We start from the raw sequence: 22,913 nt of genomic DNA, 5'->3' as shown, positions 1-22,913 counted from the left end.
TTTTTTTTCGAAATCATGCTTTGTAAGTCAGCCAAAGACCCAGAACATATTCTTAGAACATAAATGAAGAAATCTGTAAATGGATTGCATTTAATTTTAATTCTGTCACCAAAGGCACTGATTTGTTTATTAATTTTTTCTTTAAAAAAATGAGACTATCATGTTATTTCGATCATATTTCCGTTAATTTTGATTCTAAAGAGTTTTAAAATAGCACATTTTAAAGGTTTTTCAAAGTACTTTAAAAAAGGTTCAAACAGTTTTTTTCCTAATATTTATGGTTTTGGCGTTATTTAACGTTAACCGGTTCCAATTTAGTTTTTAGCTATAACATATAATAATGTTTAAAAATCCATAAGTCGGTTTATATTGCAATTAAAGAAAAACAAAATAATGCCATTAGATTTGTTTTTTATTACCTTTCTTTTTGTTCATTACAACTTTTTCGTTAAATCCAATGGTTTCAGAGTTATTTGCAAAAAACTGTCCGAAAACAAGCACTTTTTCAGTAAAAAATCAACATTTTCAATGACGAATTACTCGGAAAGTATTGGATTATCCAAAAAACTTTATATAACATTTGTTACTTAAAATTTACTCCTCTATCGATTCCTGTGGTTATTTTAGGCGTAAAAAATTCCACCCCCAAGAACGGGTGGGAACCACCCCCAGGGCAAAAGCATACTTCGGCACTATATAAGTTTTGTTCCTTGAGACATTCCCCACATTCAGTCAAAATTTCACGTCAATCGGTTCAGTTATAAAGAATTCGGAGGTAAAAACCCTGAGTAACTGAACTAGGTAAAGATTATCACGCGATTTTTACTTTTCCTTTGGAATTCCCTGACTTACTGACTTTTTGAATCCGTACTACATTTTACAATGATGATATTTTGGACTAAGTATAGTTCTTAGGGTTCGGTCTGATACAAAGAAATGTATAAATTTTACCGATTTTATTTGTAATCCTTCTTCCTTCTCCAGCATACCTCGGCTTCACTTGTCCCCCAGATGCTAGACAATTTGGATTAGGACAAGAAGAGTACCGGTACTTCCGTTCTCCCAACGATTGCCAGAGGTATTTCATCTGCATTGAAAACCGCCCTCGCTTGTACAACTGTGGAGAAGGCAAAGCTTTCAACGACCTCATCAACGCCTGTGATGGTATAGAAAATGTAACAGGATGCGCACTGCCTGGACAATTCCAGACCCAGCCACAAATTCAGTTCAGAGGAACTCCTACTAAACTACCCACTTCTAGATTTAACGGTTAGATTGGGCATACTATGTAATTTCTGTACATATCAGTTTATTAATAAAGTTTATTTTGTTTTTATCTAGTATATTGTCTTGAGTCCGTTATTTTTGTGCAAAGACTTCTTTCAATGACCATAAGAGCAAGTAATAATAAAAAATTATCTAAGCTGTTTTATGAAGACATCGAAGTAACAATTGATAAAATCGAGGAATATGAAATGTTTCAAGACCTTCTATGTTACCATAATAAACTGATGACAATTATTTTAGTTGCCTATTTAGAACGTTTGTTTAAATGGAATAAAATAACTTGGTACCTCCATATTTTTTAAAAAATTCATGTATACCATCACTTTCCGAAGCCTAGTCCAGTTCTACAAACAATTTTCAAATACAAAACCAAAAACAATTGCCTGAAAACGAAACTTTTAACGAATTGTTTCTTTGGTTGCCTCTGAATAAAAGTTTTACCACATCAGAAAATGTTATGAATCTGATATATACCAAAGTACATTAGCTACAAAGTACAAAGATCTTCAACACGCGGCTCGTGGAAGCTTCCTTGGCAGGCCGATAATAACTTGGTTAATTAAATTTATTTTATCTTATCGATTTCCGGGAAAACGAAAAGTGCCAGAATTTGTTTGCTCGGTCATTCAGTGTTTCTGTCGAAGATGTCCCTGAAGAAGTAAGAAGTTAGATCGAATTGATAAAGTTACAGTGTAACTCTACTTTTAAAGATAAATTGAAATAGCTCGAATTCTATTCTAAATACGTCCCCATTTCAAACTTTCCAAAAATCAGAGAAATTACATCGCTTTTTGGCACAACATATCTATGTGAGCAGCCATTTTCTCGAATGAAAAATGTGAAACCCAAGGCAAAAGGCAAGGACTAGAATCACCTTGAGTTGAGAATTTCAACGACACTATTGGGGCAGATACTGATAAATTAGTTAAGAATAAGCAATGTTAAATATCTCATTGATTGAATTTCATTAATATCATTTCATGTTTAAAATTATATAATAAATATCAGCAACATAAATGATTGTTTTTTCTTTAATTACTCATTTTAAAATGGAATATGTAATAATATGTGTTGCGTCCGAAAAACTGTTCTAATATCAAATTTGTTACCTATTTCCTTAATTTTTCCGATACAGTACCGGAAAATATGGACACATTTAAACTGTCTAAGCAACTAAAACGAAAAGTCAAAAAAAATTCAGAAGACACACAACAGTTAGATTTTCGAAAAGTCAATAACTTTTTAGAGTGCGCGAAACAAAGTGACGTGTTTTTTGTACTATATTTTGTATTTGTCTGCTTTTTTCAGTGTGATTTTTTGGTTAGGCAAAATTATTTTATCTCACTAACTTTAAAAATGTTTTCACAAGTATCCAAAAAAATAAAGAAAAAAAATAAATTATGATGCTGAAATCCGAAATTTCTTGAGAATACTCATTTTCATTAATTTCATTAAATTTTAATTAAAAAAATCGGTCCTTTATGGCCATTCAAAATACAAAATTTAATATTTCAATACAGATGAATTTATATGTATAAATGTTTTTACACAAATCTTTCCAAACAGTTTTTACACAATTTGCAGGTTTTATACTTGTTTTTGTATGTTTGCGTGCAAAAGTATGCAATCTGGACTAAGCTGAATAGTTACTAGTTTTAGGATAAATTACAGCTAGATTGCCCTAAACTTATATGTCGGTCACAATCCTAAAATTATTATTTTTTTGTCAATCCTAATTGCTTCTAAATTAATATGTACATATTTAATCTGAATGAGTTATGTATATATATATATATACGTATCCATACGGCGTTACCAGACCACATACGTAGCGCAGNTATATATATATAACTACAAAAAGGGTGACTCAGGAAATTTAATTATCCAAATATATCTAATCACCTAATTACTTGCAAGCTGAAATATTTATAATTTGTATAAGTAATTTGGAAATATGTAGATAATAGATACTTATATGTTGAATTTATATTGATAACCAGGTATTATTTTTAAATTAATATTTTGGTGTTACAACATTAATAAAAATGCCTCAACAAAAAAATAAGTATAAAATTTGCTGAGAACATTACAATTTTAAAAATAAAAATATGTCAAAAATTCGGCGAATAATTTCAAGCCCTTATATAAAATATGCCTTCATAAATGTGTTTGTACAAAGAATTTTTTTAATGCAATTATAACAATATTTTTACATTCATATGAGTGGACTAAAAAATTTTAACGTCATTATTCAGTTGGTTTGGTTATAATAAACAATTTTTGAAGTGTGTAAATTTGGTAATTTACTGTAAAAATTTTGTCAGTATAAAATATTAACAGGTATAAAAGATACACAATCATTCGATCAATTGAAATATGCAAGACATACTGTTTTTTTTTTAAATGGTTACGAGTATTTCTAGGTCTACTTAGAGAATTTCGTGTTGAAAAAATTTCAAATGCAATTTGTGTGCAAAGTTTTTATATCTTTCACGAAATTAAATTTTCAATAAAAAAAAATCGTGTTTATATTTACGAGTTGATTATTAAAAAAAGTAGTTTGCACACCTTTTCTCTCCAGTTCGGCAACCCCTATTTTAATATTTTATTTTGCAAAAATTCTTTATTTAGACGTCTAAAACCGGTGTGCTTAGTTCTCGTTATCAAAATATGACTAATTTTCACCAACCGCCTCTGATAATTATAAATCATGTAGATAACATAATTTATTTACACAAATGCATTTTTTTATTGGAAACAAATGTTTGCTCTATAAAAAAAGATTTTATCTCAAAAATATTAGAGATAAAATGATAGTCAAGTCAACGTCAGAACATTTGGATGTATTTGCTTCAGTAAATTGAAAAAAAAATTAGAATTTTTTATCCATATGATAAAAATACAGGGTGAGTCAGTTTTTTGTAGTAGGATTTTAACAGTCGATAGAGAATCATTTTTCAATAAGAAAAGTTCCTATAAACGTAGGTCTTAGAACGCTTCGTTTGTGAGATATAGGGTGTTGAAAACAAACTTTTTTTAAGAATTTTTCTTAATATCTCTAAAAGATCAGCATATATTGAACTGAAATTTGGTATTAATAACACATTAGTTATGGTGAATAAAACAAAGATATCTGTTATCCATTTCACACACCAGTGACGTGCCTGAGGTGGGTTACTGCCCCCTTTAAAAAAACAATTCGTACACCCGTGGATTTTTCTGGAAAATAACATCATTTTTAAATTTTTTAATCAATTCTGAACAAAACAGCTCTTTAAATTTTTTATAAAATTAACGGTTTTTGGTTAAATTCATTTGGCATGAAACTGTTCCAACGATATTGGTAATACATTTGTAATAAGAAAAATATGATGTACCCCTGAAAATCAACATTTGTTTTTTCCTGCCAAATTTCAGTTTAATATCTGTTGGTCTTTTAGAGATAATTCTTAAAAATGTTTGTTTTCTACACCTATATCTCACAAACGAAGCGTTTTAAGATCTATGTTTATAGGAACTTTTCTTATTAAAAATGATTCTCTATCAACTGTTATTATTCATTCAATCGTTTCAATCATATTTTTCTTATTGATTCACAAAATAAATGTATTAGGTACCGATATGGTTTCATGCCAAATGAATTTAACCAAAAACCGTTAATTTTATAAAAAATTGAGAGATCTATTTTGTTCAGAATTGATTAAAAAATTTAAAAATTATGTTATTTTCCAGAAAAATTCACGGGCGTACGAATTATTTTTTTAAAGGGGGCAATTACCCACCTCACTGGTGGGTGAAATGGATTACAGATATCTTTATTTTATTCACCATAACTAATGTGTAATTAATACCAAATTTCAGTTCAATATATGTTGGTCTTTTTGAGATATTAAGAAAAATTCTTAAAAAAAGTTTGTTTTCAACACCCTATATCTCACAAACGAAGCGTTCTAAGACCTACGTTTATAGGAACTTTTCTTATTAAAAAATGAATCTCTATCAACTGTTAAAATCCTACCACAAAAAACTGACTCACCCTGTATAAAGTAAATAGGATAGGTATAAAAAAGATACAGGTACGTATTATATCAATTACTATGAGGAATAAATATTTTGTACTCAAAAGTACAAATACATTAAATTAAATTTGTAGGTAGGTATAGTAGGTAGATACCACAGAAATAGATGGATGCAGGTATTTAAACAGATGATATGTAGATGTAGAATTTTTGAAATATTGTGATTGAGGATCTCATTCCTATGACACACAAAGTAGTTTAGGCATGATTTTGGTATAACTGTTCAAAATGGTGTGCAGTAAAGTACATAATATTTCATATTACATTTCACCAAAAATATCAAAAATTACAAGATTCTGTTTTTATTTTTGCAATTTTGAGATGCGACTTCTAAATTTAGACATTTTTTATACATGTACATACCTATTTTGGAAATAAATTCCATTCATTGTAACCTCACAATTTATAATTCGTCATTTTAAGTGAACACTGAATTTTTTTTAAGATATCTACCCCCTCGTCCTTATACCTATATAAAATTCATTTCATTCCAAATACTTTTTTATGTCAGAAATAAGGTAAGAAGAGACTACTTGGGATACTACAAAAAAAATATAATAAAGTGCCTGGATTAAATATTTTTTAATTGTTGTGTACCTATTAAGTGAACTATTAATTAAAAATAAAGTAAATTTACACAGGTAATTCCCTTTAAATGTAATTAAGGCCGACAGTAAAGTTGCACTAATGTCTCCCTGCCATAAAGATGACAAAAGGTCAAAATACTATGAAAAGGAACCCACGGAGGCCCCAGGTACACTATTCGAACCGGCCGCCAGTAAGACAGCTGCATACTTCTCCCGGGAGCTCCAACCAAAGGGGGCCACGCGCAAGTCTAGCAGAGACGCCCTTCGTTTGGTCTCAGTTCGAGTCAACACCGAGGCGGTGCCCCACATATTTACAATATCATATAGTGCCGTTGCCAAGCGGATATTTAGAAAAAAAACTAAATACACTACTGCTAGACACCTTTCGAAGTTTTGACCCGTTGATGGATGCAAAATGAACGTGAATCCGGCGGAAACCTGGCGAAGTTATGCAACTATTTGCAGACTGTGCTTGCAGAAAGATGGGTTCATGTTGGGCATATTCAATCACATCCAAGGCAAAGATAAGAGTATTTACAAGAAAATTATCGATTGCACTGCACTACAGGTAAGCTATCTATTGACATTTTCGATGTGGCAAATTTGACGTAACTTGCAGAAAATTCTGCATTCACGTTTTGCATTTACAGTATCAAAATTAGATTAATTTATCATCGTAAAAATAACCACTCAATGCAAAATCCACGCTCAAAATACCGAAAAATAACAAAACTTCAATTAAATCGCGAAATTTCCTGTTTTATCGATAGTCGATGTTTTGCGGTAAAATTAAAAGTCATACAGTATTGCCAGTTGCTGCATCGATATTTTCAATAAATTTTCTTGTTTTAAGTATTACATCATTTTTATTCATCTGAAGAAAAACATTGTAAACTTTCTTGTATACAATTGATGACATGTTTTTATTTTGTAAATATAAGAAAATAATACTTAGAGTTGAAGTATGAAAACATTTGGCAACAGCACCTTAGTTACGGATTTGCTCAATAGGTTCTGGCGCAGAAAATAACTGGAATCTGGCGCAATATTCAAAAAATGTACATTCAAAATTATTTTGAAAACATTAAATTTTCTTAAATAATTAGTTAAATTTAAATGTCACAGCATGGCCATACATGCATCTTTATTATAAATGTATTACTTAATAAATAATAAACTGTATTGTAATAATTTTATAATTTTTTTCCGTAGATATCACATGGAGATGGTTTGCCCAACGTGATATGCCATCGTTGCTTGTTTAAAATCGAGTTTTGTTTGGAATTTAGGCAATTGTGTTTTATGTCCGACGCCACTCTTCGGCAAATCAATGGAGTTATTAATAAGGAAAATGGATCTGAACCAAGCAACACCTCACATTTGCCGTTATATGAACAACTAGCAAATGGTAATTAATTAAATATTCTTATATATATTAACAACATTCTGTACCTTTGATACATTATTTGATTCACAAAAATATTAACGGTTCTTTAAATTATTATAAATTCACTTTATTTTCTTAATGTGTTTAGTAAAGCTAGATATTTTCAGGTAATGACGAAGACGTTGTGATGGTAGTGGACCCATCAGCCTACGATTACGAGTCAGATTATGAAAGTGACAAAGAGATACAAAGTGATAATGAAAATGGAGAGACTAATGACATAGAACACGAAGGTAGAGGAGTTTCTATGTGTAAATTCTGTGATCACGCATTCACCGATAGCACAGAATGCTTAAACCATGAAATAAATACACACAACAGTGAAACTCCTTATAGTTGTGGCACTTGTTACATGAGCTTTGCAGATCGACTGCTGTTTTCAGCTCACTTGAAAAGTGTCCACAAAAATGACAAACCCTACAACTGCCCCCAATGTGATAGAACGTTTGCTAGAAGGTCGGACCTAAGAAAGCATACAATTGTTCATACTGGAGTCAAACCGTATACCTGTAATATCTGCTACAAGTCGTTCTCTCGAAATACGAATTTATCCAAGCACATGAGAATACATTCAGGAACAAAGCCTTTCGTTTGCCCGAAATGTCCCAAAACGTTCACCTCTAAAGGTGATCTTACCAGGCATGCCATTATACATTCCGGACAGAAACCGTTTAGCTGCAATTACTGTCATTTAAGTTTTGGTAGAAGGGATAAACTTTTAAGGCACGAAAAGAGGCATTTCCCACAAGAGAACGCTGAAGATAAGTCGCAAGAGCTGCAAATGATGAGGGAGAACCTCTCGATTTACTCGACCCAAAACAATGAACACAATGATGAAGAGAAACAAGAAGGATCAGAAAACATGGTTATTACTCTGGACCCATTCAATCACAACAATTTTAGTACCGGGGCCACCCCGCAGAGGGAAAACAACTCTGAAACGGAACATCAAAATAATGAGAACGAAACAGTACTCTCCGACCACATAAAACTGGAAGACTTAGATGCGGACCCTAAACTATATCAACAAGTACCTGAACACATTACCGGCGAGAGCTTCAGAGGTGACTTACAAGAGTCAGTACCCACCGCAGAGCTCAAACCTTACAAATGCCCACAGTGCCCCAAACGATTTTCCAAAATTGAAAATTTACACGTTCACGAAAATAACCATTCGGGCATTCGACCATTCAGTTGTCACATCTGTAACAAAACTTTCATAAGGAAGAGGGAATTAGACAGGCACATAGCCACCCATTCCGGTATGAAACCGTTCAAGTGTCCTCGGTGTAATAAGGGATTCGGAAGGAAAGACAAACTCATCCGACACATGCGAATACACGACTTAAATAAAAACTTCAACTGCACCCTGTGCGGGTCAACATTCAATCGAAGAGACAGTCTGCAGCAGCATATGAAGACACATGCAGCCCACGCGGTTAAGGAGGAAGAAGTCGAGAATAATTCTTTTACGTAGTACCGACATAAGTTATTTTGTTAGATTTTTACTTTTCCGTTTACTATAAACCTGTGTGATGCCTTATGTAAATAAACACACTATCATGATAATGTAGATTGTACAGATATTTTTTCTTTTCATTTTTGCGAATTTGTCACAGTACATACATTTGAAACTAATGCTATATTTAAAAAGTACAGAGAAATTCCAAATTTGAAAAGTTGTACAAATATATTTTAAAACGATGCAATTAAAAAGAATATCTGTAGCACTTTAAATTCAAATAAATATTTTTGCATATTGCTTTATCGTTCTTTTCCACCTTAGTACAAAAATTAAAAATAATTCATGTGATCTAAAGAAGCAGCACATGAAATTATAAAAAATATAAAACAAATACATATTAATCAATCTAAAGGCAATAATTAAGAGCCAAATTGTATATAAGAATCATATTTCAGCTGCAGAAACTGCAACCATATGCTTGTTTATGTTGTTATGGTGTTTTGAGTAGTCTAAAGGAGTCGACCTCAAATTCCTAAAATTATTACTATTAACAACCAAACCACGAGCAGTTGTGCTTTTAGAATTTTTCTTTACGTGTATAACATCATTTACATTACATTCTTCTGTACTTCTTTATTTAGAAAAAATAGCAAAGACCAAATGAAAGCCTTGATATCAGGCTAGTACAGGGTGATTCACTATATTTTTTCCCCCCTTTTAATTTTTTGTTTTAAAAGTTATCAAAAAATGTGAAATACAAAAGTTGTACAATTTTTTTATGAATTTTTCCAAAATGATAATAGAAAAACAAATGAAGTCCAAATAAAATGGCCGCAGATATTAACTTTGTTAATTTAAATGGAACACCCTGTATATTTTTGCATATTTAAATAATAATACAAACTGTCAAACCATAACAATGTTGTTCATAACATTACCTGACACTGCCACGGCCTACCATATACATTGTCCATGAGTAAATAGGCCTCTCACGGTCTAAGTAAGGAGATTTAGTTAAAATACCTATTCGTATTTTAAACTATATCAATGTCAGATATGTCAAAATATATTACAACTAAATCTAAATCCTTACATGTCTTATTTTCTTAATAAAAAACGTTCTTTTCGTTTTTTATTATTATCTCACTTATTGTTAGAGATGGACCCAACAAACCCTATATGACTATGCTCGACAGGGAACGTTCTCTCCAAATATGTAAAAATATACAGGGTATTCCATTTAAATTAACAAAGTAAACATCCGCGGCCATTTTGTTTGGACTTCATTTGTTTTTCAACTATCATTTTCGAAAATTTCATAAAAAATCGTGCAACTTTTGTATTTCACTTTTATAACTCTTAAAACAGAAAACTTAATGGGGGGGGGGGTCAAAATATAGTGAATCCACGCTGTACATAAAAAACAATTAAATGTTGCATTGCTGAAATATAGGTAAACCAAACTTTTTTCTTTAAATAAAATACCGTTATATTTGACGACTTTTTTAAATCCTCCGTTTTTTATAGTTACAACAATCAACACAAATCGTATATTTGCTTTGACAGTATGCACACTATTTTGGTTTATTTACTGATCCTCCACAATAGGCAAAAAGATTGCCATGGAACTATTGCTTGTCTATGCTCTTCCTCTGTTAAATTTACTGAAGATATTTGACTGTTTTGTTTTTGACAAAAGCCAATGCTCCATGACTCCACCTCATTGATGGTATTAATATGTGATATGCAGGTATTGTCATAAGAAAAAAACGAATAATTTCAAAAAACGTCAAATATACAGGGTATTTCATTAAAATAAACACAACTTTGGTTTATACCCCAAAAATTCAATTTTTTTATGTATGTACTTTGATATCATCACAACACAAAGCATACCTACTGCAATCAATAAAGAAATTAACAAATAAAATCAGTGCTGCTGTGGAGAGTATTCTTTGTTTACCCTTTTTGTTAAAAAGTTCTGGTTTCTGGACAACATTTTTGTGTAAATTACGTAGTGAAAAATATATAATTAGTGAATTCATGTATTGAAAAAATGCCTCTGCACCTTTTATGTCAAAATCTTTAATTGTATGTTAAAGTTACCTGAATTATCTTTTATAGGTTTCTGAAAATTGAATAATTTACCTGTTGGAAGTAAACCTTTTATTATTATTATATATATTTTTTAAATTACCTTGAACAAATGTGCATTATACCTAATCCAATTTACTAAATAATACCTGAAGAAAAAAACGTAGGTAATTTATCAATGCTTATTCCTTTTTTGAATTGTCATAATACCTAAGCACTGACTATTGAAGTAGTTTTTTTTCTTCTGAATGTAATTTTATGCAATATGTTAATAATTAGAATATTAATTGTTTACTATTTTTATATAAAACGTAAGTATTGCAAAGGCAACTTTCAATTTTTCCACCTATGCGTAGGTGTAAACTGTGCTGCATAAAAATACGCGTTTCTTAAATAAAATATCCCAAAAATACTTCGAAAGCATGTAAACTCAACATCAATTGATCTTTTATGCTACACTTCAAAGGTATCAATTACCCAGTAAATGAATTTTATTATACTCTAACAAAACCCTGGAAAATTAAGTGCGTCAGAACAAAAACTAAAAAATTTAACAGTCCCTAATTTTTTCATTAGAATTCCAGAGTTTGTTTTTCTGAATATATTAATACCCCAATGATAATAATAATAAATTTATTTTTCTATAGACAGAGGGAACTTATTCATATCTTCAGTTAAAATTATATCTTTCTAAAATCGAGATCCCCACTTTATTCATAAAAAAAAATCAAGGAAAAAATAAAAATCGACTCAAAACTCAACTTATTCGTTATATATATATTTATATCACATTTAATATTTCTGGAGTTTGTTACACATTATACGTACTTATTATATAAACCCTGATTGTCAAATATTAGATGCTAAATGGCCCAAGGAATTTTTCATAACGATACAATATTAAAATTCAAAAAGAAGCTAAATTGAGATTTAAAATAACTTATTTTAAAGTCGTAAATTTTAAATAATTTATTAACTTCATTAAGGAATATGTATTAGGAAATACATATTTATTTTGATACTCGGTTAGAAGGAATGTCTTTTGTAATACCTACTTCAGATATCAAAAATATATATAATATTTAAGTAAGCTAGTATGTAATTTAATTGTAAATAACAATATAACCTGGATGGCGTATGTAAGGGGGTTTATGTAATAGTATATTCCTAGTAATAACACTCATCCTAATGTCAACATTATTGTTCAAGTCAATATCATTAATAGTCCCCTGCGAGTTGTAGAACATAAGTGATTCTAATACAATATACAGTGTGGAACAGCCAAATAGAATAAATTCAGTATCTCAATTATTATTGAATGAATTAAATTCTGAAATGACATCTTGCAACGTAAAAATTTCATCCTCAAATTTTACCCTTTTTGGGTTGGCGTTTGCAACCCTTAATTTTTTAAAGGGGAGTTGGGGGCATTTTGCTTATTCCAAAACCCCTTCCTTGTTTACCGAAGTAGTTAAATGATTGTAATTATTCAAAGTATCGTGTATTTTCATTGTTCTCTAATTACCTTTGACTCAGATGAACACGTAAAAAACAGATAATAGAAATAAATCTTTTTTTCCCATATTTTATTAAGGAGGGCGTTTGTATGCGCAATTTTTTGTCCAGCATTTTAGAAAATTTAAGTAAGTTAGAAACAAATATCTCTTCACTCTACCAATTATATGAGGAAAAATAAATCATATTTTTACCTCGTATATGTTTATCTTACGTCACCCGAATTTTGCGCGCTTGAAGAATATGTAGAAAATCGTGTATGGTACTACCAACATAATCACACTCTGCGGAATAATTTTAGGAAATTAACACAATTATTCAGCATATTTACAAATTTGCTGAACAGAAAACGGGAAAGGTACATTTTCTGATGTTTACATATTCTCCGTGATCTTTCAATGTGAAAAATTAAAGTCTAGCGTTAGGCTAGATGTATCTACTTGTTTTATCATTATCTCAATACAGTGTGATTTAGAACTTATCCAAAAAATTTTGAATGTATAGCGGACTCTTACAAAAATTAAAAAAGGCAATTCGAAAATGATTTAAAAATACACTTCTACACGACACTGGAAACTGGACCACTGTAAAACCTGACCTTACGCGAGGCAGGTATGCAGTCAGCGACCGACACGGCGACAAAGTTTAATTAATAAAATAATTTGAAATACCCGATGTTGCAACTGTTCAAAATTTTGTCCACCGAAGTGAAAACACATTTGGGCCATCTTACCCAGTTTCCACGACACAAACTATGTAATACAAATGTTGTCTTGCTTCACCATAACACAAATGCTTCACCATAACAAAAATGTTATCTTGCTTCACCATAAATTAAAACAATATCTATCAACTCCGTGTTACTATACACGTAATTTTTGACACTTGAAAAACTAATGTAAACACTATCGCAAAAATGTTAATACTAAAATCGGATTTCAGTATTCGAAATCGTCTGGGGCCACGTGGAGAGGGAGCGCATTGCGCACACCGCACAACGCGAAAGACGACTACAGTAGCCCAGCGATGTAAGGGTTGAAAATACATACAAAATACAATAATTTTTTCTTGGAAACTATAAGGATTTTACAAAAATTTTTGTAAAATTTATCTATTCATATCAATATCTATATCTATACACATAATATGAATAGTTTTTTTTTAACAAACCAATATTTTATCCTTACTAAATTTGGCTTTAAAAAACATAAGTATTTTAATATTAGATTTCTGATATAGAAGAACTTTGTTTAACTCCATTTGATCAAATTTTTAAAAGAAAATGTTTTGAATTTGTTAATATTGCTTTACAGATTAAAACTAAAATGATATAAAGATTAAGAAACTAATATTTAACATTAGTTTTAAACCGTAAATTTTTAAGCTGATGATGATGCTGATGGCCGCCTTTTATCTCGCCTTTTGTCTTTTCAGAACGTCTCGAAAAAAATCAAAATTTATGGTTGGAAACAATTTATATTTCAACTGAATTTCTACTGCTGTTTCTGTGATATGCATACAGTTTAAGTTAATGAATGACTGCATACCTGTTAAAATTCGCTATGGTGACGTAAGTAATGCAAAGGAATTCCATTGTCGCTTTGTTAAGATTGTTAAGAGTAATTTGCCATATATTGTTAACATCAATAGCGTTTTATATACATCCTGAAAATGTGAGATTTAATTTAAAAATTAAATATCAAAGAGTGTGATAGTTTGCGGAGCCCATTGAGAAAAATATCGTATCCTGTGATAATAGATTTTTATATAGTGTTAGTTAGGTTGATGCAGGGCTGCTCCAAACTAAGCTAACCAACCAACAGATGGAGACATTAACATCAAGAAGTACAGAACTCAGTGATTATCATTACATATACAGAGTAGCTTATAAAACTACTAGCAATAATGGTAATGATATTCAATGCACTTAGAATAGGAACAAAAAAAATTAAAAAATTATTTGCATATGCAGCTAATGAGCACAAAGAATTGTATAATTAATTGTATATTTTAAGAATTGATGTATGTCAAAGGAAAGATGTAACTATATTATATATTATAATATTTAATTGTAATGCAGCACTTTTATGTTTGGATTATTGTAAATACGAAAGTCGATAAACCATTTTCAGATTTATAAACCTTTTATCTAAATAATTAAGTATAAAAGCAACAACCGCGATAATATATAAGTATGAGAAATTTCATCGCAAGCCACCGTAATATAATTCATGTAGAGTGGAAACAATTATTTATTTATTTTTTTTTTGATTCGGTTAATTTTTCATTGATATAAACCCCACAAAACTGTTTTTCGACATACTATATAGACTACCGAGTTGATTGCATAAATCTTATGAAAAATTAGGCAACAATATTTTTACCAGTATCCTCTTATACTTTAAGAATAATTCAGTTAAGGAAAAACTGAAGGCAAATTAGTCAAATGTCTTAATTATTGAGAAAGGAAAAATAGTAAAAATAAATTGAGGTGTCAGGTCGAACGTGTCCAATCTCCTTGTCTACTCTGACTGCGATATAGCAACGCAGGACCTCTGTTTGTTCTTTCAATAATTTTAAGTCAACTTGGGCAATTTTTGGAACTTATTAAGTCAGGAGCAAAACAGATATTTGAATAAGAATCATTTGAACGTTTAATAGAGCTTAATAATATGCCGCCTCTTCTCCCGCACAAGCCTCCGACATCTGGGCTAATTATCATAGTTAGAAGGGGTAAAGATATTATTATTATTATTAAGAATTCTATCTACTTTTTCAATACTGTTAATTTTGTAAGGAAAACTTTACAAAAAGACCGACGTGTAAACTATTTTGTCATTTCATATTGAATTCTGTAATAATCCAATTTTTTTTAAGATATTATTGTGGACTGATGAAGCCTCTTTCACCAGAAGAGGAGTAGTTAATGTTCACAATCTGCATGCTTGGGACCACGAAAATCAGCATAGAATCACGCCAAGAAATTTCCAGAATGAGCTCAGCGTAAATCAAAAGAATCTTTTGCTTAAAATGACCTCTATACGCTAATGAAGTCCTGTTCATTAAAACGGAAACACCCTGTATAGTCACTGTATCACATGAAGTTATGTAATCACTTATATAGAAGTACTTGCAGGTGGCAGTGCTTATTTTTGCAATAAATATCTATTACACTGGGTGATAGTAATTTGTACTATGCTGATTTTTAATCTGCCATCACCTTATCGTTAATACTTGTAGATTATAAATTTCACATTTTATTTTTAATTGATTGACCTTGTCAGGGATTAACATATTTTCCGGCTCCGCCTGGCCATTCTCGCCTTTATACGGGATGCTATAGTAATATGATAAATCCCAGTACATCCAGAATTTGTTTACTTCGTTCACCGAACTCGTGATAATGGAAAACTGAAGATTTTGGTTTACCAGCTCCGCCAAATCAGGTGTGGCAAATTGAGGCAGAAATTCTTAATATTGTCCAAGAACAAACAACGACTAGCACCAGACAAATTTTTCGTGAGGACATGAGGTTAAAGTAACTCACAATGAAGTTTGAAAAAATTTACGAATAGCAATGTTATTAGATCTTGCTGAGGTTCATTTTTGGGAGTGGCTATTAGAACAAAATAATTAGAATGAAAATTTCACTAAATGTATGTTGGTGCCGGACGGGGCATTACTACAAGTTTCATAACAGCCGTATATATAGGAGTAGTCCACGGAAAATCTTCATGTCCCAAACTGAATTATGAGTTTGCCTCTGCCCCCCTCTGTCATCGGGAAAGTGTCTAGCTCAACGTATACTCAAAGCAAAATTACCCAAAGTATTATCTAATCCAACGTAAAAATTTGTAACCAACGAAAAGTCATTTAACCTATTGTAAAATCATTTAACTTAACAAAAGCCCCAAGCTAAATGATTTTTTTACAATAATAGATTGGACGATTTTGTCAGGTTAAATTATTTTTTGTTGAGTGCAGCTTTTTCCTGATATAAATTTTTCGCATTAAGTTAGATTGGGTGACACAGGGTGTTTCAGTCATAACGCCATTAATTTTAACCATGTATTCGGAAGGTCTAATAAAAAAAGAAAACGAAACAGCTGATTTCTTAGTCGTCGTCTTGTCCAGTTTTGTGCATTAAAGATAATTTCATGTAAGCGAGGTTGCCTCGCAACAAGATATCATTCAAGGAAAGTTTGGTTCTTGTTAACAGTACGTCTATAATAAACCACTTGAAGAAAAAAACACTCGATAAACAGACACAGTACAGCACCAAGAAAAACAATAAAAAACCTTGGTAGAACTAGAAAATGCCAAGATTAAACAAAAGAGAAATTACGCTAATGATGACAGCGATGACATATCAGCAAGATTTCACCTGTGCATGAGGTTAGTCTTCCCGAGCATGCTCATTAGGCATAACACGGCTAATTTTAAATTTTTACTTTATTTAAATTTAAGAATATTCTTTTATATCGTTTTTTGTAAGATTTAAGAACATTAGTGTGTCTATTTTACGAAACACGTGTTGGCTGTTTTTAAATACTTCTAAATTCTTGTAAAAATTTATTTGAAGTTGTTCATTTCTATAGTATCTATGGAAATAATAAACAAGGGTCATATGTCAGATTCGATCTGTACAATTTCAATTATCACAATTTGTCGCGGGTTGCCGAAATACATGAGGTCATACTAAAAGAGTTTAAAAGTTTGTTTCGGAAAAAGCAGAAGAATGGATTTTCACTATATTATAAAAAATAATGTTGAGCACATTTTCCCTATATTCCAATAGTACTTAAAATGAAACTACTATTTGATTTTTTTTTTCAATATTTTGTACCTAAATTTTTCCCCTTTCCCTGGTATGGAGTTAAGAACCGTCCCTATTCAGACATCCTCAGACTGTCCTGAGGATTTTCTGATATATAACATAAGATATCCCTTGTATGATTAAAATTTAACGCCTGCTATAATATTCAGGTATCTTCAAATTGTCCTGATGACCTGATGACATGATACAGTACAAACAATATGCCCCTGGACTAGAGCATACCCTGATTTGTAGCATAAAATATTTCTCGAAAGTCTTATAGCTACTAGATAGACATAGCCACAACCGTACATTACATCCCTGGAATACGAGTATATCCCACACCCACAGGATATCCTAAGGAAATCTACGGCAGGTTTGTGCTATTTGGGTATGTACACTCGACGCAAGATAAAGATTTCCAATCTACATAAAATTTAAGTATTTAATCATATTAAATGTCAAGAAAATATTTAAAGAATCAAAATGTACTCGCGCTAAAATAAATCTAGGAGCTTATATTATTATTTATTACGACGCGAGCTACGCTCCTTAATATATGCAACGGCGTTCCCATTAAACTCGTGTGACAATATTTTACCGTCACATCTGCCATTTTACGAGGTTTGTACAAAAATGCTTTCCTTTTAGATTGGCATTTTTAAAATGGGACTAATCGGCAAACTCTTATAGCAGACCCCGTATGCATTTTTTATTATCTTGTTTCTATTAAAAGAGTTGCATTTATATTACAATAGAAAAATCGATTCATCCTAGTTAATAAATCTTACGAAACGTCTACTACCTACTTAGAATAGTTAGATTGAATGGATTTAAGAAAATTATTTTTTTTTTAATTTTGAAAACCCTGCAGCATTTACTTAATTTTTGCCACAGAATGGGCCTCTGGTTTTTCTGTACGCCATTAATGAACACTGCATAGGTGCCCGTAATGAAATCGGTTGAATTTCTTATAAAAGTTGTAAAGCATACAATTTTACATAAAAATGGTCTCTTGACTTTTTCTTGTACTATTAAAATTAACAGAGTTGGGGAGGCTGGAAGTTAAGAGAAAATTTCAGAAATTTAAAAAATCATAACAAGCAGAAAAATGAATTAATTTTGTAATTTTTTTTCAATCTACTCTAAAAAATGTAACTTTTCTTTTCGAAGAAATAGATATAATTTTTAATTTTTAATACGAAAGTTATAACAATTTCAAATCTTTAATCGTTAATTTTAATAATGTAACAAAACTAAAACAATTTTTTTTCAATACTATTCGATAGATTATTTAAAATAATGAAAAGTTGCCTTCAAATTTTTTTTTACTTTTGTTTTTTAGACATATACAAATTTAATTACCTTTTTATATTTTGAATTTTATTTAGCTCCTACGACACTGCCAGGACAAAGATAAAAAATCACGTTCGCTTTGTCGCACTCATGGTACCGAAGTTGTGGACAACTCGTATGCTTATGACAAAGATAGATTATTTCGTTCGCTATTGTCAATGCGCGTGCGTCAGTAAACGTGTGTTTCTTTAAATTATTGTATGTTCAATATCCATTGTTAATCTCAAAAAGGTAAATACATATTAATAACGACTAATATTTTTTCTTTTAGCCTGAAACGGATGCAAACTAACCCTCATGTTCACCCCCAAAAATAATATTTCCGTGATAACTCGTTTTGTTTTTTCATTGTTTATAAAATGATGTCAAAATAAGTAAATAAGTTCATAACATTATGGGCCCGGAAATGCTTCCTTTCTGATAGATGTAAAATTTAAAAAAATCCTGTTTTTCTAAATAATTCGAAAACGATTTAAAATATTGCACTGAGCTTTGGTGTACAGTACAGTGGCAGTGTAATATCTTTAATCGTTTTCGAGATATTTAGAATAAACAGGATTTTAAATTTCTTTCGACATCTATCTCAGAAAGGAAACATTTCCGGACCCATAATGTCATGAACTTATTTACTTATTTTCACTTCCAGAACACGTCCTTAAAATATTTCCCTTTCCTCCCGAAACTGTATGTTATAATAAAACTGTAGTTTACAATATTTTTTATTTTGTTGCCTTAATGACCTACCTACCTATTTTCTGCAGAATAGGACACAAATTCTTATTTCAAAATATTAATTTTCTCAGGGACCAGGGACAAGAAAAATAACGTGGCAAGACAAAATCATTTCAAAACCTGTATACTCTTCTCTTTTTATAATGCATATACTTCAGGCCTGCAATTTTTTGTTATGCCTACACAAAAAAAATATGACCCCTAATTATTGATGCCTCCCAAAATTCCTATTAATAGTCCACCGGCTCGCCCCTATAAAAGTAGTATGCCTTTTCGGTTGGAAACCTTTATCATGCGTCGAGTGTACATAGTCCGAAACAATTTATGGATATCCCAGGACCTCGGATGCGGCAAACGGATGCCCCTAACACGTCCATACAGTGGCGACGCCAGCTTATCATAAGAGGGGTGGCCAGAGGGTGGCCAATGATTTTAAAGAGGTGGTCAAGAACAAGAATACAATATATTTAACTGTGATAAATATTTATTTTTATTACTGCTTAATCTAATAATAAAAAAAGTTTAATTATTCTGATTTAACAATAAGTTATCTTTAGTATAAAACAATTTTAAACTTAAATAAACTTAACGTATTTAAAAAAAATAACACATTTTTATCATATCAGCAAAATTCGTCTGTTATTATGATTTTGAGCAAATGCATCTTTTGTAATTTAGGGGTGGCAGATAAATTTTTAGGGGTGGCCTGGGCCACCCCTGACCCACCCCTAGCGTCGCCACTGCGTCCATAGTATGTCCTTAAACCCATTCTAGCTTAAAACAGGCATCATTGCATCTCCCATTGTCTAAACTCTAAATGTTTAGTTTCGATTTCCTCCGCACAAATAAAACAACAAAATGCTGTTCCTGCCGCGATGAAGCACACAATACCGCGAATTTTTTTATCAGGCTATCAACGTAGCGGTCGCGAATTTCAGGTTCGCTTCCTACACTCCGGCCAAAGAACAACTGGATAGAACAGAACGAATCAGTCATTCAAGGCGCACCGCAGGTTTTGGACGGGTTTTTCTCTTCCCTCGCCCATTCTCGATTCAGTCGCGTGATAGTATTAGTAATTGGTACACCGGTAAGGTTCGGTTCCCATGCAACATGTGGATTTTTGGCAGTTGAGTTGACTTTAACCTCGTCTGTGATTTGTTTTACAATCGGGGCAAGGGCCTGAAGTAACTGCAGTTTATTTATTTATTGTGTATTTATTTGCCGCATGCAGTAAGTACTGTACACAACTAATTTCAATTTTGTGTGAGATTGTGTAATTTGAGAATAAAAATTTGTGCTTTTGTGTTTAATTGAACTTTGGATTACATCATTTTGTATGAAATTGAATACCTAACAAGTCGAAGTTAAACAACTATCTACCTTGTATACAAAAATGCAATAGATATATTTTGTGCACGTATACATATAATACTCACATTAAATTTACTCAATACCGGAATGATTTCTTCCAAAAATTATAAAAATTATTAAATTAAAATTAAATTAAATGTTATAAATCAGTTGTAAACAAAACAACATATTTTACACAAGAATTAAGTAGGTATAACTTATGGTTTAAGCATAAAAATTATGTCGAAAATATCAAAATATTATACATATACAGGGTGAGTCAGTTTTTTGTAGTAGGATTTTAACAGTTGATAGAGATTCATTTTTTAATAAGAAAAGTTCCTATAAACGTAGGTTTTAGAACGCTTCGTTTGTGAGATTAGGGTGTTGAAAACAATTTTTTTAATAATTTTTCTTAATATCTCTAAAAGACGAACATATATTGAACTGAAATTTGGTATTAATAACACATTAGTTACGGTGAATAAAATAAAGATATCTGTTATCCATTTCACCCACCAGTGACGTGCCTGCGGTGGGTAACTGCCCCTTTTAAAAAAATAATTCGTACGCCCGTGAATTTTTCTAGAAAATAACATAATTTCTAAATTTTTTAATCAATTCTGAACAAAACAGATCTCTTTCAATTTTTTATAAAATTGACGGTTTTTGGTTAAATTCATTTGGCATGAAACTGTTCCAACGATATTGGTACCTAATACATTTGTGAATTAATAAGGAAAATATGATGTGCACTGAAAATCAACAAAAACGATTGAATAAATAATAACAGTTGATAGAGAATCATTTTTTACTAAGAAAGGTTCCTATAAACGTAGGTCTTAAAACGCTTCGTTTGTGAGATATAGGGTGTTGTAGAAAACAAACATTTTTAAGAATTTTTCTTAATATCTCTAAAAGACCTACAGATATTAAACTGAAATTTGGCATGAAAAAACAAACACAGAACTTTAAAAAAGAACTAATTGACACACACGTTACACAATGTTTGCGTTCTTATGTCAACGTTATCACATTTAATCGTTTTTGTTGATTTTCAGGGTCCATCATATTTCTCTTATTACAATAATGTATTAATTACCAATATCGTTGGAACAGTTTCATGCCTAATGAATTTAACCAAGAACCGTTGATTTTATAAAAAATTGAAAGAGAGCTGTTTTGTTCAGAATTGATTAAAAAATTTAGAAATGATGTTATTTTCCAGAAAAATCCACGGGCGTACAAATTGTTTTTTTAAAGGGGGCAGTAACTCACCTCAGGCACGTCACTGGTGTGTGAAATGGATAACAGATATCTTTGTTTTATTCACCATAACTAATGTGTTATTAATACCAAATTTCAGTTCAATATATGTTGGTCTTTTAGAGATATTAAGAAAAATTCTTAAAAAAAGTTTTGTTTTCAACACCCTATATCTCACAAACGAAGCGTTCTAAGACCTACGTTTATAGGAACTTTTCTTATTAAAAAATGAAACTCTTTCAACTGTTAAAATCCTACCACAAAAAACTGACTCACCCTGTATAGTGTAGGTACCTACTAGAAGCTATTATTATTGAGCGTATCAGTATTTTCTATTTCAATAAGGCCGTAACTGAAATCATATTAAAATATGCTTTTTACCTGTGCGAAATATTCAACAAAAATATCCAGAAATATGTATAAACATCTGGAAATTTTTAGAATGAAATATATAGTGAGGAAAGCATTTAATTGGGACAAATAAAATTTATTAGAACCAATCAGATCATTTATTTGTATTTGGTGAATTATAGATTTATTTGGAGTTAATAAGGCGTTTATTTGAATGAAAATAATAAACGTTTAATTATAAAAAATAGAAATATGGACATATGTAAAATTGTGAACACACTACAATGTTTAATATAGTTCTCTTGTTTTGCAAGTAATGTACTACCTAACCTACAGTGAGATAAGGATTTGATTGGGAGAAATAAAATTTATTAAAGCCAATCAAATCATTCATTTCCGTATCTGATCAATTAAAGATTTATTAATTAATTAGATTAGAGTTAATAAGAAATTTATTTGGATGAAAATATTAAATTTTTAGTTAAAAATTAATTTAAAAAGCTAAAATTAAGTAAACTATTGGCTGTTCTCTAATCTCTATTCTATTTATTATTAGAAAGCTGTCTTA

At 30.9% G+C, this 22,913-nt stretch overlaps 3 protein-coding genes across 3 annotated transcripts in view; all 3 read left to right on the top strand.

Annotated features, from left to right (window-relative positions):
• Positions 1 to 1,343, top strand: part of LOC108910169 (protein obstructor-E-like) — a 25,241-nt gene extending 23,898 nt beyond the window's left edge. The window contains exon 5 of the mRNA XM_018714698.1: positions 985 to 1,343. Within this exon, the coding sequence (XP_018570214.1) occupies positions 985 to 1,274 (290 nt within the window). The 3' untranslated portion in view covers positions 1,275 to 1,343. The remainder of the gene's footprint in view (positions 1 to 984) is intronic.
• A 4,711-nt stretch (positions 1,344 to 6,054) lies between these two features.
• LOC108910167 (zinc finger protein 2) lies at positions 6,055 to 9,138 on the top strand. Its single transcript, XM_018714697.1, has 3 exons — positions 6,055 to 6,521; positions 7,166 to 7,361; positions 7,508 to 9,138. Exons 1-3 carry the CDS (start codon positions 6,369 to 6,371, stop codon positions 8,875 to 8,877), a joined length of 1,719 nt encoding a protein of 572 aa, XP_018570213.1. The 5' UTR covers positions 6,055 to 6,368; the 3' UTR covers positions 8,878 to 9,138.
• Positions 9,139 to 20,349: 11,211 nt separating this feature from the next.
• Positions 20,350 to 22,913, top strand: part of LOC108910177 (1-acyl-sn-glycerol-3-phosphate acyltransferase alpha) — a 35,116-nt gene continuing 32,552 nt past the window's right edge. Inside the window, exon 1 of the mRNA XM_018714713.2 lies at positions 20,350 to 20,608. The gene's annotated coding sequence lies outside the window, so the exon portion shown is untranslated. The remainder of the gene's footprint in view (positions 20,609 to 22,913) is intronic.

This window comes from Anoplophora glabripennis, unplaced genomic scaffold (assembly GCF_000390285.2).
Source record: "Anoplophora glabripennis isolate ALB-LARVAE unplaced genomic scaffold, Agla_2.0 scaffold372, whole genome shotgun sequence".
Taxonomy (NCBI): domain Eukaryota; kingdom Metazoa; phylum Arthropoda; class Insecta; order Coleoptera; family Cerambycidae; genus Anoplophora; species Anoplophora glabripennis.
This window is presented reverse-complemented; position numbering and strand designations above follow the sequence as displayed.

Coding starts and splice junctions, on each gene's coding strand:
- LOC108910167 (XM_018714697.1), top strand. CDS start 6,369: ATGAACGTGAATCCGGCGGAAACCTGGCGAAGTTATGCAACTATTTGC. Junction 6,522..7,165: donor TCGATTGCACTGCACTACAG/GTAAGCTATCTA, acceptor TTTTTTCCGTAG/ATATCACATGGAGATGGTTT. Junction 7,362..7,507: donor ATATGAACAACTAGCAAATG/GTAATTAATTAA, acceptor AGATATTTTCAG/GTAATGACGAAGACGTTGTG.